Source organism: Lygodium microphyllum, chromosome 10 (genome assembly GCF_053477565.2).
Source record: "Lygodium microphyllum isolate KBCC chromosome 10, Lygodium_microphyllum_v1.1.10, whole genome shotgun sequence".
Lineage (NCBI taxonomy): Eukaryota > Viridiplantae > Streptophyta > Polypodiopsida > Schizaeales > Lygodiaceae > Lygodium > Lygodium microphyllum.
The window spans coordinates 99,144,278-99,161,135 of record NC_141144.1 but is presented as its reverse complement, the minus strand read 5'-3'; the positions used below and the strand labels follow the sequence as shown (position 1 = coordinate 99,161,135).

Genomic DNA, 16,858 nt, shown 5'->3' with positions numbered 1-16,858 from the left:
CCAACAATTCCAACTGAAAAGAATTTGTCTGCACGCGGTCCCCTACAGGATGCCAACGGGCCTTTTGGAGCACCACTTTCCAAGAGCCGACCAAATGCACTAACAAAGAGGAAGAGGGACTGGAGAAACGAGCGTCAGCATTAAGGACATGCCACCATGAGGCTCGAAGCCGTGTGTTACCCTGGCGGAGGCCGCTGTCCTCAAGAAAATAACGGGCTATGATGGTCCACGGGTGATGATCCACACACATGGCACGAAACAGAGACCAACGAAGAGCCAGCATATGAGTTTCTGCATCCAAAATAGCTCCACCACCCATGCGCTTAGGGGTACATGCATGTGACCATGAAATCCAGAAAATGCCTGCCTGCAGTGAATCTTTCTTCCATAGCATGAAACGAATGGGATGAGTAAGAGCCTTCAAAGTACTGGGCGTCCATGGCAGTAATGGCAGGAAATACGTCAGCATTGGTAGCATAATTGTCTGAGCCACTTTGAGGCGGACATGGAACGGCCAGGCTTGCGACTTCCAATACATAAATTTCACGGCCAGTTTGTGTGAAATCCACTCCAGCAGGGCCTTTGGCCGTACATCCACCCCCAATGGGTATCCAAGATGCCGGACAATCGCGCCACGAGAAACCACCTGGCCCTGCCAGCCTAATGACTCTAAATCAGGCTCCGTGCAACTGAGAATGGCTGACTTGAAGGCATTGATGCGAAGACCAGAAGCTTGACCAAAGAGCGTCCAAACATCTAATGCCTTGCGAATGTTATCCCTGTCCGCCTGCAAAATCATAAAGGAGTCATCAGCCAAGGATTGGCTAATGAAGTGCTGCCCCAAAGGAAGAGATAACCCTGCCAGCTGGGCAGAAGCCGCCATGGAGGATAACATTGAAAGGACCGGGTGAGTCGCCAAGGCAAAGAAGAGAGGACTCAAAGGGCAGCCTTGTCTGAGCGAGCGTGCAAGGAGAAATGGCTCTGTGACCCCACCATTAAGCATAACTCTTGAAGAAGCCTCAGTACTAATGGTGTAGATCAATCGGGACATGCGGATCCCAAAGCCCATAGCAGACATAAGCTCTGCAAGGAAAGACCAGTCCACACAGTCAAACGCCTTTTTCAGGTCCAGTTGAATCAAGACCACTTGCTGATTGGAGTGCCTCGCATAATCAATAGCCATTTGCACATTCAAGATATTGTGCAAAATGTTGCGTCCCTTAATGAAACCATATTGGAGGGGGTGCACAAGAGCTGGAAGGTGCTTGTAAAGCCGATTTGCCAGTACTTTGGAAAAGATTTTATACATCACACCCATCAACGAAATTGGTCTCCAGTGTTGCAGCTTTGACGGCGAAGGGACCTTGGGGATCAGTTTGATGAGGCCTTCTTTCCATGAAGAAGGCATGACCCCTGTTTCCCAAACCTGCTGGAACATGACCACCAAAGGCTTTACCAACTGCGTGGCTGAGTGCTCAAAAAATTCATTAGTGAGACCATCCCAACCAGGACTTTTATCCTTAGGCAGGTGCAACAACACATCCATAACCTCCTCTTCGCAAATATCCACCTCCAAAGAGGCTTGCATATCAAGCGGAACCTGCTGGTGGACCAGCTGATAGAAGACCGAGCGGGCATGCGTAACCTGGCTAGACGGCAAGGATGAAGAACCAAAAAGATCCATAAAATAATTTCTGCACATATTGATAATGGTCTGCGGATCAGTGACCATGCGACCTTCCGAGTCCTGAAGTCGAGTCATATTTTCGCGAGCCGGAGAAGCATGCAAGGCGCGAAAGAACTTATGAGACTGGCAGGCATTATCTTGCAATGTGTCAGTCAAGTTATGCAGCTTGGCCTGCTGATAAGATTTCAAGCTAAAGACTTGAATAAGATGGGCCAAACGCCGCTCCAGTGACAGCAGAAAATCATCATCTGGGGAATCCAGGAGCAAGGAACGGACCAAGGCCAATAAGTCCTCTGCTGCAAGTCGACGGCGGCGACAAAGAGAGGCAGTGTGAATCCCATACTGCCGAGCAACCCGCTGCACATTAGAGAGCAGGCGTGCAAACGAAGCCAAGCCCTCAGAGGCGAAGTCCAATAAGAACCTCTCAATCAGTTGCTGCATATAATCCTGAAAATTTGGATGCTTCAAATAAGAGGAGTTGAAGCGTAAAGGGAGCTTATCCAGGAGCTGCATAAAAGGTGCAACAGATTGTGCCCGCATCTCAAGCTGGAGGGGAAAATGATCCGACAACGCATATTGCTGCAAGACCTTCATTTCCAGCATCTCGGGAAGAAAATCATCCCCCTGCATGATATACATTCTGTCCAATCGCGACCAAGTGGTTGCATATTGCGCAGAATGAAAAGTAAAACCTAAAACAGAAGGGTGAAGCCACGACCAAAGATCTTGCTTAAGTATGTGCAAAGCAAAGGAGTTCCACACCCGGCTTTCTGGCGTATCCATTACCGAATGCCCTGAGGTGGACTGCGAAGAGTCAACACACATATTGAAATCTCCCATCAAAAACCCTCTGCGGCCAAGTGCCATGGAGCCCTGCAAAGTCAACCATAGATCCCGTCGGGATGTGGGATCATTGGGAGCATAAAGTCCCAGCAGCCATAAAATCTCACCTTCAAATAGGACTTCGATTACCAGAAAGCGGCCGTGCACATCATTTTTAACAAGAACAGGCTGGTATTTCTCATGAACAATCATCAGCACGCCCGAATAATGCTTAACATGTGTCCCTGCATAAAACAGACGAAATCCACGACAATCCACAACCTTTCCTGCCTCACCATGACTTTTGTGCTCCACTGCACATAATACATCCCACTGATTTTCATGCAAGACAGACCACATGGTATGCTGCTTATGGCGAGAGCAAATGCCTCGCACGTTCCACGTGGCAATCTTCATATATTTTCAAACAAAGGAAGTCAGGAACGAGGCGCCTGTTGCCTCGATTGCATCTTTTCCGCGAGGGCATCCAGGACACCCTCATCCAGAAAATCAGCCAATACTGCAAATGAATTCGGGCGACCTGCTTTAGAGGTAGAAGGGAAATCCACTACCTTGGGAGCAGGGCGGGGATAACGCCTATCCCAAGGAGTAATCACATTGCCTTTCGCATCAAACGCCAGCTTAGCAGGTGGGCCCTTGGGGCCCTCGGAATAGACTTTCCTTGAAGACGGATTGCGGGGGGCTGACGGGGCCATGGTACGCACAACCTGCTGTGGGGTGACCATGTCTTTCCTGCGCGTGTACGTGCGCACGGAATCCGGGGAAACATGAGGCCCAGGATCTGCCAGGCCTGCGTCCAACTTTTTACCTTTTTTTTGTCGTGCCTCAATCCAATCAGAGCTAGGAGAATCCAAAGCTCGGACCTGTTGTTTACCTTTTTCCATGACAGTAGGGGGCTGAAGGGTCTCCTGTGTCTGGGCATCAAGCACCATGTCATCCTTGGGCTGCACAACCTGCGCCTCCTCAGAAGACAGTTGCCGTTCCGGGCATTCAGCTACAAAATGCCCTAATTTACCACATGAAAAGCAGTGTCCGGCAAAATTGCCCCATTTCAGGCGAAAATGCAAAGGATGCATGCCAACGCAATTGAGGCGAAGCCACGCAGGCCTTTTCCTGGCCGTATCCCATAACATGCATAGACGGTTTCGGTTCATAGCCCTGAGGCTGGGGGGAACCAGCACTGTGCCCACAACCGCCATCGCGTCTTTCAACAATGGCCAATATACCGCTGGACAATTTTCCACTTCCACCCACACCGGGCATTCGCGTTGAAGCAGGCGCTGGAAGTCAGCCATAGGGCGCCATGGTACCACATGGACCAAGCGGCGGTCAAAGAATAGTGGCAACTTGGACAGTAGCTCAACTCGATGCGATTCGGATTTCAACAGCACCTCATAAAAGCCGCGAGGGCCAAGGAAGATCTCCTCAACATACTCCCCTTGCAATAAGTGGTGCATCCACTGGCGAATATGTGAGAGCACTGGGATCCTGCCGGTGAAAAAAAGTATAACTGCACGGTCATAGAACACCGAGAAGGACCGCAAGACTGATTTTGGGTCCACTGTCGCTTCCAGCACATCATCCGCAGCCGCAGCAGAGAAAGTTTCATTATTATGCTGGACATAATCGCCAAGCAGAGTATTGGCAAAGTCCAGCAAATGCTCCCAGTCTATTTCCTGCGAATCCACAGGTTCGGAGGCAACCTGCGCATAGGAACGGTCCTGAGGACCCATTGGCTCGTCTGAAGTGTGCTTAGAGCGTTTGCCTGCCGGCGGCAGTTCAAAACCCGGAGGCGGCTCCTCCGTGCATGGCACCATATCCTCCGGCTCCTCGGTATCGGAATCAGGGCCAAGGGCTGCCACCGTCCGGTCGAGAAAATCCATATCCAGGCCAGCCATACCGCTGTCTTCTCTCTTTCGCTCGCTCCCTCACTGCAGCAGCAGGATGCACTGTCTACAGTCTCTGCTCTTCAATAATCTGCTGCCTCCTCGGCACAGATCTGTCCTTGTAAAATGTCTATCTGCCTGTCCCTTCCTCTCTCTCTCTCTCTCTCTCGCTCTCTGTCTCTCTCTCTTGCTCGCTCCGCAAGTCCCGCAGACCGGCACAATCAGGGAACCACCTGGCTGCAGCAACAGGACTGCAACGGGGCACCTGTGCAGAACAGGACAGACGCGCGCCGGTGAACCCCTAACGAATAGGGCGTGTGAAGGCAGGCGAGCAGCTGAGGGCACAGATCCAGGTGAGTGTGCAACGTCCGAGGGGAGACGTCAAGCAGAACTCCTTGCAGTGGGCCACAGTCGCACAGCAGAGGGCGAGCGGGTTTAGACCTGATGGCCACGGCAGAGGACGGATGCGACGGCAGGAAAAGAGGCAGGGACGATGCAGACCTGTGAAGTGCGGGTGTCGTCGGCGGGTGGGTCTTCAGGCGCGCGGGCAGGTCGTCAAGCCGTCAGGCGGCAAGCATCAGGCAGGTCGTCAGGCGGCGCGCAGACAGGTCGTCAGGCAGGTCGTCAAGTCGTCGCGCGGGCAGTCAGGGCTCTCTCTCTCTCTCTCTCTCTCTCTCTCTCTCTCTCTCTCTCTCTCTCTCTCTCTCTCTCAAACGCACGTGTGTGAGAGAGAGAGAGAGAGATTGGCTGTGTACTCTCTCTCTCTCTCTCTCTCTCTCTCTCTCTCTCTCTCTCTCTCTCTCTCGGTCATTCACTTCCGCACTACTTCACTCTGACATGGTATCAAAGCATTGAAGAACTGACCTAGGGTGACCCATCTGAAGAGGAGATTTCCACATGACACAAGGCTACGTTTTCAGTGTTCAAGTGCAAGCAACAAGGCTACGCATCAGAACAAGGCTGAGGCAAGTGTGGGCATGCGAGAAAGGAGATTTACTGAAGCTATTGCTGGTTTTTACTGCTAGAGAAGGAAAAAGGCTACGTTTTGGGCCTTTAAGTGCAGATTTTACCTTTTCATCACCCCTGGTGTTTAAGGGGTTTTTGTTGAAAGGTCGAATCCACCAAGGATGAGAAGTAGAAGAAAGTAGAGATAGGAGATGGAAGAGAAGATAGAGAATGCCCAAGTGGTAAACACGACAAAAACAAATCACAATGAATTGATTCAATATGTAGTGAAAGAACCTGGAATCTTTGCACTACTCAAAAGCAATCTCCAGGCATTAGTTTTCCTGGAGCTCCTTCGTAGAGCAAAAACGTGGATCAGAAAAATCAGCTCTTTCTCTGCTGCCCGAAACCCAAATCTGATGGCTCTGTTGGCTCCGAAAAGGGGATACAACCCCAGGACACAAGACACCTGCTCACGGATCTCCCTAATCACTCCTTCTTTCAGTTCAATCTACAGTTTTCAGCTTGTTTACAGCGATCGCGACGTGCGCGATTTCGTCAATTTGTCTTTTTTATGAAAAATCTCCTAATTGGTTAAAAAAGCAACTAGCTTTTTGCATGCCATCCTAATCTAGAAGCTTTTTTTAACTTTTTTGGATTTTTACAATAAATAATATCAAAAATAGACTAAAATTATCCAAAAATCTAGTATTTTCGAATAGTCCATGCAACTCACACTAATACTAATGGCTTAGATCACATTGACTCTCTAGATCAATAGAGAAGTCGGATGATGATGCATTCCATACTTTTTCATACTATGTCCTCATAACATCACGACATCCACCCCCTCTGAACCTGCACATCCTCCGGTATTTGCCAAAATCCTAGTTGTCACCAAATTCTGAGTCCTCCTCATCCTCTACAACCATATCCTTTGCTTCTTCATCTTCCATATCTTCCTGCCTAGCCCCTATATCATGGCCACTATTTTCTTCCAATTCTGGCAACTCATAGGCAATAGATTCCCGCCTTTTGAATAATTTGATTCCTTTCCCTGCTACCGGAAGTTTTATGGCTGTCCCATCGAGCTCATTTAATGCATAAGTAGCATTATCAAACACTTGTCTTACCACCTAGGGTCCAAACCATATTTTGGAAACTTTATGCATGGCATTATGCTGGTTATCTAAATTGCTATCATAAACCAATACCCAATCCCCATCTTGTATAGTTCTTGGTCTCAGTCTATGTCTTTTGTCAAACCGTTTCTTGTTCTGTATCCTTGCTGCCCTTAACTTTGTAGTTGCTGCCCCTCTGTCTTCTGACTTTCTTTGCAACTGTCTAATGCGTAAGGCCAACAACTCCAATCGATTCAACTCCTCCTCCCAAGGTAACATACTCCATGTGACAGTCATCTCTTCTATCGGTATGATAGGTTTTTGACCATACATCAATTCTACAGGCATATATCATGTAACAGCACTGTGAGTTGTTATGTCAGCCCACAAAGCATAAGGGAGCAATCATGGCCACTCCTTTACCTTCTGTCCACATGCTTTTGCCAATGCCTTCACAATAGGTGAATGACCTCCTTCACTTTTGCCATTTCCTTCAGGGTTATAGACTGAAGTTAAAGCAAGCTTTATCCCCAACCGTGCAAAGAAATCATGAGCTTCATCTGCATCCAGCTCACCCCTATCTGCTGTAATTTTTCCCACACAGCCATATCCACAAAGATCTCTTCTAAGAGAAAAGTACATACGGCATTTGTCGTCTTAGTACGTAGAGCTCTCCCTTCCACTTGATTAGTCAAGTCTTCGCGAGCAAGCACAAGATACCTCATTTGCCAAAGACCTGTAGGCATTGTGACCAAATCCACCACCCACTTAAAATGAAGAGACAATGGATATGTGGGTTGCAATCCATCCCAATGTCTCACAGTTGAATACATTTGACATGTCGTACATGTTTCCACAAAGTAACATCCTTATACATACCCTGCCACCAATATCTTTCTTTGATCTTTGTAAAAGTACCCCGAACACCTCTATGACCAGCCCACAAGCTTTCATGAAATTCTTGCATTACTTTTACTTGTGAAGCTCTGTCACCCAAAACTCGCAATGGCATACCCTGTTTCTTTTTAGCATGTTTCCATAAGTATCTATCTTTTAAGAAAAATCCATAGGCTTTCCTCTTGATCTTCTTAAACTCCTCATCTGACCATTCATCTCTCTTTGTTAATGTACTGAGATATTGACCAATTCTCAGCCACTCTCCTACATATTTGTCTTCCAGAAACACTTCTACACAAGATGCAAAACACCTAAAGTGTCTTCTCTTTGTTGTCCAAGCTTCTATTAATGCTATAGCAACACCTTGCATTGCTAAATTCACTCTTGCAACATCATTTTCAGCCATAAGAAAGCCATCTTCTTCCTCCTCATCCATCATCCCATCTTCATTCTCATAGCTTGCTCGCGATAACATGTCTGCCACTAGGTTATCTCTTCCTGCAATATGCTGAAATTCAGGGTTCAAAGATTTGATGTATGCAATCCACCTGAGTATAGCAATGTCCGAGGTAGCACAACTAGTAATCATACCCAATACCGGCAAACAATCAGTCTCAATGACTATATGAGCACCCATAAAATACTCCTTATCACATTTAAGGGCTGTCACAATTCCCCATAATTCTCTTTTTACCTGTGGATATCTTCTCTGTCGTTCAGTCAATACTTTTACACCAAAGCATATTGCATATCTTTGCCCTTCCTCATCATCTTGCCCAATTGCCCATGAACAAAGGGAAAATCACCTACACGCTGCAAAGCAAGATTGCAAATGTCTCGCATGCTTGGTAGAAGGCCCAAAAACAGCAGCAAGTTCGCATTCTTCAAGACAAATCTTCTCCAAACAACAACCTAGATGTGGTCTTCTCTTGTGGAAGCCTCCACATTCTCACTTAGGCGATGATACCATGTGAAAGCACAATGGAAGAGAAACAAGAACATGGAGAGAAGAGAGAGATAGCAAGAGAGAAGAGAATGAAGTGATAATCTGCACTGGATCTGAATGGAAGGTTGAGTACAATGGCGGATTGATCCGTCCCTACACGCAACCCAAAGCATCAGTGAGGGCACCGGATCAAGCTTATAATGATGGCTGCACTGAAGACATAGTGTGCTGAACCTGCAAACATGAAAGATGAATGATCTGCCAAACAGGGATGGGGCATTTATACCCAAAAGCTAGCCAACCTGATTAAGTCAGACCGCAGCTGTAGTAGTTGGCCCAAAAATCATGCAGTCACCAGCACTAAATGCTACCTGACCAGGCTGCACGAATCCCAAGGTTGGCACCCACAAACTGGCAACAAAATATGCTGCCCAACCACTGAAAAAGAAATCCATGTGGCTGGTACCAATGTGAACACACTCTTGACACACTGAAAAAGAAATTAACACGCCTAGACCAGGCTGAAACAGTCAGATCTCCTGTCTTCATTAGACTCTGACGAAGCTCACAAACAAGAGGATTTGGAACCTTCCAAACTTTAGTCAATGAAGAAGGGAAGTCCCTCTCTCAATCCTTTGCACCTTAATAAAAGTATAGATGAAGCTCACCTACCCCACACCACCCTCTCACGCTCCCTCTCTGGCACTGGAGAGCTATGGGGGATGATAGTATCACCCGCACTAGAAAGCAATAAGAGGAGCAGCCAGCCCTTTCCCCTTCTCCAAAGAAAATGACCCCTTCGATGCCTTGGCCAAAGGATTTGAGTCGGAGTCAAAGGAGAATGAGGATGACTCGTCAAAAAAGTCTATATCCTCCTCCTACATCTCCTCCTCCTCCTTCCTGAGGGCCACTAACTCCTTACAATCCTTGTGCAAATGTCCCTTCTTACCACAATGATAGCATTGGGCCTTTGACTCCTTCCTATCACCCCTCTCTAAAGCTACAAACGCATCACTTGCTATTTGGGCACCGGCTCCCTCTCTCCAATAGAATCAGCATTAGAAGTCTATAAGTGAATGATACTTGAGGAGGAGGGAGCCCACAAATAAATAGGCATAAAACATGCCTAAATACAGTCAACCAGCCAAGAAATGCCAAAAACCATCAAAACAAGCACCAAAAAATGCCTAATACATTCATGTGCCCAGCCCACAAATACACATGCACAAACTCACTCATGAGCTGACTAATTTGCTAATACCTCTCCAACTAAAAACTTTGATAGAACGGAAGGCCAATACAAGCCAAGGGAAACGGAGAGGCCTTGAAAAGACCACTCCAAAAGACTCCAATTAGGGATGAGAAGCCTCTAACCCAACTATGAGACGCTAGTGAAAAACTATCAAAGGTGTCATGGCCACCCAGCCTGCAGAATATTGCACCCCATGAGAATACACCTATCCTAACAAAAATGCAGTCCTGTCCAACAGTAAACGCAGGAATTAGGACTGTATAGGATGCCACTAGGTCAAATTGGATGACATCCAGGGCAACTGCAATACAAGGGTTTATGACTTGCACAAAAAACGCAGCCTGAAATGGCTGTAAACAGGTCACCCTAGTCAGTATGATAGTATCTTTCATTTTAGTAGCATTAAATGCACTATCAACCATGGATGTGTCATAATTGCATGTCAAGAAAGCATGGTCCTCTACAAAGTTGGTTGTAGCATCCCCATCCGAAGACCGAGTGGTAGATGTCTCCTGAACAGCCAAACCAAAACCCTTTTCTTCTCCTTGGCCAACCTTTTCACATTCATCAATGTAATGCCCTGGTTTCTTGCAATAGTGTCATTTCCCCTTTTTCTTTGTCTTCACTGTCTCTTGGACAGCCTTGTTGGATTGCTGTCCCAAATCAACCTTTTGCTGATTTTTAATAAACTACTTTGCTTTGCCCTTGCCCTTATATTTAGAGAGCATGGCAACATCCCCTGGCCTCATAGCAACAATCCACTATGTCTGTTGCTCTTGTAACAAGAAGCCTTCCAACTCCGCAAAAGTAAGAAGCTGTTGCCCCTGCCCTCCCCGCCCCCCCCAAACAAAATGATAAATTCAGCAAGGTGTGAACCAAGATAAGACTCAACGAGTGAGTTCAAAGTGACATTCACCATTTTAGCATCTAAAACAACCTCATCAACGTTCAGCAACTACTCACGGATATCCTACAAGTGTGTGAGGTGATTAGTCATGCTGTCACCCTCACTTCTATGTGCATTAGCCAGTTCCCTCCTTAAGTAGGAGATTCTAGCTTCATTACGAGCTGCCAATATGCGCTCCAAAATATCCCATGCTACTTTAGAGGTCCTACATGACCGTATACAAGGTATGATGGCTTTTTTAACTAACAATGCAATCAGGGATAAAGCTTGTGCATCTTTTGAGTCCCATTTCTTCTAATCTCCGATAGGAGAAGCAAGGGCAACAACTGGAGTAATAGTAGGAGCAACTTATTGGCCTCTAGCACCACACTAAGGTGCCTAAGGAGCAAGCTTGCCCAATCTTGGTAAATCACATGTAACATAATCCCAAAAATCCTTTTGCAACAAGAAGATTGTGCACCATAAAACTCCATGAGAAGCAAGGGCAGCAACTAGAGCAATAGCAAGGCAACACCATGCTAAGGTGTCTAAGGAGCAACCTCACCTGGTCTCAGTAAATCACCTGTACCATAATCCTAGAGATCCTTTGCAACGAGAAGATTGTGCACCATAAAACTCCATAAAGGATAGTTGTTGCCATCTAGCTTGTCCTCCTAAGTGAGGACTACCAAAATGTTGCTCTAATCTCAAGTTTCGTGATTTGACGTTGCAATAATGTATGCACAAACTAAGCAGCCAAACGCTTCCAAAACAGAAGTCTAAAATGTACTCAGCTGAGTACAAAAATTCCAGCACAAGATACTAAAGCAAGTGCAAAACTATCTCTCTTCTTGAAAAATGCACCTAAAACTGCATAAATAACACCCAAACTAAATTACAAAAGCCGCAAATTTATTGTGTAAATCTCAAAGAAATTGCACAATGTCCGTTGTTGGACTGACAAAACGTGCAAATGACTTTGATTTGGGCGAAAGCCCCAAATTTGTCACCTTGGGATGAGTACGTAGACTTCGGCCAGCACTGGGTGCAAGTTTAGAATAGTGCACAGGCAAGGAGCAAATGGACGTCTTTCAACTAAGTAGAGCAGCGAAAAGGAACTAAGCAAGGCAGTGCAGCATAACAAGCTGCCTGGCAAAGGCATCTCAGAGCAACAATGCTGCCAAGCGGGGGACAAGGCAGCGACACTCATGAGCAGCATGGTGGAGCACCAAGCAATGATGGCGCATGCAAGACGAGGGCAGCAAGAGCACCACTGGGCTAGCAGGCAAGGCGGCATTGGTTGGTGTGATTGGCGCAACAAGAAAGGGAGCAAACGGAGAAAGTGGATTGTTGGGCAACACCATCTACAACAAACAATGTAGGTGGTGCAATTGGAGCTATTATGTGGACAGGCGGTGACAAAGGCTGACCTAGTGCCACTTCCTCCTCCACCAACAAAACCGATGGCAGCAAGAGCACTCAGTTCTAATACTGAATGATGGATTTGACCAGCTATGGACTAAATATGATAATATGAAAGTGCAACCTTAGGTCTAAGGTAGGCCAAATCCCTAACTTAACTCAAGTTAACTAACTCTAGAAGTGGTGACACAACTTATTAACATAGTTGCATTCACACTACAAACCAACTAACTAAAACATTAGGTATTGGCAATGGAATTGGCAAATTCCAAAACAAAAATGCACTAATGTGCCCTCCATCTAAAGTGCCTTAAAGCACATAAAATGGCAAACAAAAGACAACATCAGAGCTCCTAATATCCTCATCCAAGTCAAACTAAGGCTCACAAGTAGGGGATGAAGGTAGAAGACACATGTCTACTAGCAAAAGTAGCCTCCCATTGGACTATCTTCTACAAAGGCTGAGTACCGAGCACTTTGTTCTACCACTCAAAAGGCAATTAGGTTCCATCAGTTGTTGGCGAAGATTGGCTTTTTGCAGACAGGACCCGTATAGTTGCGCATCGATAACCTTAGTGCCTTAGCTCTAGCAAAGAACCCTATGTTTAATGCTAACATGAAGCACATAGAGATTTGATACCATTTGGTACGGGAGAGGATTGTGGATTCCAAGTTATCAATAGCCTACTATCCCATAGAGGACAATGTAGCAGATCTCTTCACAAAGCCTTTGTTTCAAGCTTTTATACTTCATCATATGAGGTCTTTAAGGTCTTTAGACACTCCTTGGACTTGAGAGGGGGTGTTAGCCTATATTTTGTCAATCTATCATCTCCTAGTTGTGAGCTCCATCAAAGTCTAATGAAGACACAAGAGCTCTAACTGTTTTAGCCTAGTCTAGATATGCACATTTCTTTTTCAAAGAGTTGTGAACACACTCATAATTGCCAATTTCCAATCTTTGCAATGGCCAAGAAACCCACATTTTCATGGCCAAATTGTGGGCAGCCTACATAGAGATTAGCACCAGCATTTTTGTCAACAAAGCAACCTGATCAGCCCGTTTCATGCTCGTCAACTACTTTATTTTATTGACCAATATCAACTCAACCGGTTTTGGTCATTTCTTGCTATTTATAGCAAGTTGATAGGAGAGAGTTGTCATTCATCCTCCTTCTACACGTTACACACTCCAACTCCAACATTCTCTGCCTCCAATGCAACCATCATCATCAACCTAATTTGGTGCCCTCACTAACACCTTGGGCTATGCAAGGACTAATCAATCTGCCATTGTATTCAACATTCCATTCAAATTTAATGCAAATTATCACTTCATTCTCTTCTCTCTTGCCGTCTCTCTCTTCTTTCCGTGTTCGTGTTTCTCTTCCATTGCACACTCTCAAAAAACTCAAAAAATGTAGCAATTGAGATTGATTTGTTGCATAAAATCATAACACTCTGGTGGTGATTTATTTAGGAACAAGGAGCCTAGCCATCACTTGACTTGGGAAGTCTAATGGTTGCAAACTCTGATCAGAAATCTTGAGCTCTTGGAGCTTATGGATAAGGTTTATACAAAGGGTTCGAGTATGAGACACAGCAAAGGGCAAGTAGGCCCACCAAGTAGATGCAAGGTCAAAGTGTTATAATTGTGAATGAAATTCAGGTAAGAGACCTTGCATAAACTCAACTATGGTTATGGCATTTATTCCGTTTAATGTCACATAAAGTTTGACATTAAAAACCACCAGATTGACTTTCCATTCAACCCTTTTATTAGACTTTTTCTTACAATTTTTAATGTAGCATTGAAGTCCAATACAAGGCTTTTTTTTTTTTTTTTAACGTCAAGAAGCTCTTTCTTAGTTGCTTATTGATGAATTTCTCTTTTCTTGAAAAGAGAAACAAGGATATCTTAGGGTACAAGCTAAAAAGGGCATTTCAACAAGCTAAATGTGGTCCAACTAGCAACTAGCATAGCCAACACCTCATCTAATTGCATTTACTCCAATGTGGCCTACACATTTTTAGACGTGCTATGTGGCAATGTGCAACCATTGCAAATATTATCTATCTATGATTGGTCTTGAAGCTCACACTAATATCTTAAATTATCAATTGTTCCTACCTCTATAGAAGGCAAAAACCATCGATGTACTAAAGACAAGCCCTCTTGGCTCATTTGCAAGATAGTCACAACAATAGACAGTATCCATGTTTTGCCAACTATCATGCTGTCAACTCAAGCCTTTGTGATTGATTTTGGATAGACCCCTAGCCATGTTTACCACTTGCAAGTAGTTTTACCTCAATATTGGATTAGACATACCCCACACCTCCCCCTTCTTTTGCTCTACTAGAGGGTGGTAATTTCTTTTGCTCTACTAGAGGGTGGCAAATGCATGTTTAAGTTGGTGAGAATGTGATGATATGTTTTATGTGGTTGAGAGTGTGACCAACATAGGTATTAGTTCCCACTAGGCCTTGGACAACATATCATGATGATGGTTGAATCGAACATATTTAGGCCATCAAATGATCTAAAACCTTGCCGATCTTTAGGCAAATTATGTACCATGTTTATAGCCAAAACTTTGCCCTAAGCATTATACTTTCTCCATCCCTTGTATGCATAGCATGGCTTTTGTGCATATTCTCGGTACTTTTGGCAAAGGTAAGAGTCGAGACTTTAGTTTCAGCACACTCTTTTTTCTTCCCCATCTTGGTTTTGTGTGTTAAATGCTTTTTAAACCTTGAATTGACTGCGATGGTTTCTTATAAGATCCTCCATGAATCCAATTCCTCGTCCTTGTAAAGTAGCAACTAAGTGATACATGGAGGCAATTCTACAGATTCCAAAATCCTTCAGCATGACGCTCTTTTAAGTTTTCGGGTTGCTTAGAATGAGTTCAATGGAGTGTTACACTTAGTCCCTTACAAATAAAAAATGATCAAAGCATATGAGCTGGGTTGAGAGAAATGTCGCAACAAGAGAAGCGACACAATGTTCCGTTGGCACAAATCTCTGCTAGCGTTGCCTTCTCCAGACGGCCCCTCAAAGATACACAAGACGAAGCACACGTACTATAGAAAACGTCAATGCAAAGAGCATAGCATGAAGACAAACATCTTAAAGTCCACTAGTGGTTCCTACAGTTCTAGGAATGTGGGAATCAATTCATGCTGTGAGCAACGTAATGATGCAGCAGGGGCTTGAGGCATCTTGAGGAGCGAACCTAATCTCGGGTGTGCCTGCTAATGTGCAGCATGCTACTTGGAACAGCTTCCACAAAGTGAAGGGGGGACGACCAGAACAGAGCAGGCAAACAAAAAAAACGGGATAGAAGAGAATATATGGAGGTACCCGTGGGTGATCCATCGACCTCTTCTGCTCTCCCTCAGCATGCCCTCCCTCCCATCGTCTGTAAACGAACACCCATGACGCGCCAAATATACATTGTGCTGTGATTTTAAAACTGCTACATCCTCTCTATGTTTCTAATTGTCAGCATCCCCTAAGGTCATATTTCTATGTTTCTTATTGTCAGCATCCCCTAAGGTAATATTGCTACATCCTCTCTATGTTTCTTATTGTCAGCATCCCCTAAGGTCATATTTCTATCCCCTAAGGTCATACGGCTATTTTTCTTATTATCAAGCATCCCCTCAGGTCATATTGCTAATGTGATGATTGGCGTTGCCTATATATGGTAATGGTCGAGGTGCATTCTTGGTTAGAGCAACACTATTACTCAAAATTAACTAAGTAGGAAGGTACGTGGAGCTAAGTATAGTTAAAGGTGCAATACATATTCCTCACCAGACCATGACTGGCATTACCTACATATGGTAATGGTCGAGGTGCACTCTTGGTTAGAGCAACAATATTACTCAAAATTAACTAAGTAGGAAGGCACGTGGAGCTAAGTATGGTTAAAGGTGCAATACATATTCGTCACCAAACCATCGAGCTAGCAGTAGCGTAATCATACCATTGTAACTATTTAAGTTTGTATTCAACTTGTAGAATTGAAGTTGATTTTAACCATATCTAGGCAAATTGAACATGTGTTTTAAATTATGCATGAGATGCACAACACTCGCAAATTTTGAAGATAATACTATTTTGGTGGAAACTTTTCATAGAGTTTGAGATGTTCTTTTCATGAAAAGTGCCTTGCAAATCATATAAAATAAACCAAGCAAGTTACTTGGCCAATGTCTAAGATGCAATGGCTTTTATATTTCATTATTTGTTACTTAAGGATTAACTTAAAACTTCGTAAAAGCAAAGAAAATGACACAAAAAAACACATGAAGAAGAGCTAGCACAAGCCTCTTCGTTGTTTTATAATTATGGAGGAAAGTGTCATTCCTCGATCTTGTAAGAAGACAGATGCTTTTCTTTATTATTCGTTATTGCAAAACAAAAATTAGATTCTAACCTTGTGAAAGATTATACATATGAAAATTCCAGTTGGCTTTATTAAAGTTAAGCCTACAATGATGAGACAAAACCAAATAAGTAAATCGCATTGATGCTAAGTATAAAATTCATTAGTTTCACATTCAAAATTATTCGAAGGAAGTATAACACTATCAACTTAACATGGTTTATCTATATGGTATTATTACCTTAGCCTATTAGTTCTAACTACAATGTGTTTTTTCTACGTTAAGTCAATGAGATGATAGTTGTGATGTACCCAATATTAGATAGCACTGTCAAAATTAATCTCGCAATTTTCACTCACATGTAATTCCTATAACCCTCGAATTTTACATTCGAATAGATATATCTTTATGATTACTTGACTTTGATAATGCAAGTCAATAGGCTAACTACATTAGCAAGGGTCGCATTAGTTATTTTGAAAATCATTTAGTAGCTATTATCTTAGTTCAATAATACCCTGAGTGGAAGGGATGATAATATCCTTCATAGCGGTAGCTATAACAACATTTACATC

The 16,858-nt window shown here is 44.3% G+C and overlaps 1 protein-coding gene across 5 annotated transcripts in view; it reads right to left on the bottom strand.

The window, feature by feature from the left end:
- The window catches only part of TDP1 (tyrosyl-DNA phosphodiesterase-like protein), a 235,387-nt gene extending 220,014 nt beyond the window's left edge, over window positions 1-15,373 (bottom strand). For all 5 annotated transcript variants that reach the window (XM_087686644.1, XM_087686642.1, XM_087686645.1 and 2 more), the window contains exon 1: window positions 15,253-15,373. In XM_087686644.1, coding sequence (XP_087542770.1) covers window positions 15,253-15,267 — 15 coding nt within the window. In that variant the 5' untranslated portion in view covers window positions 15,268-15,373. The remainder of the gene's footprint in view (window positions 1-15,252) is intronic.
- Between the last annotated feature and the right edge of the window lie 1,485 nt (window positions 15,374-16,858).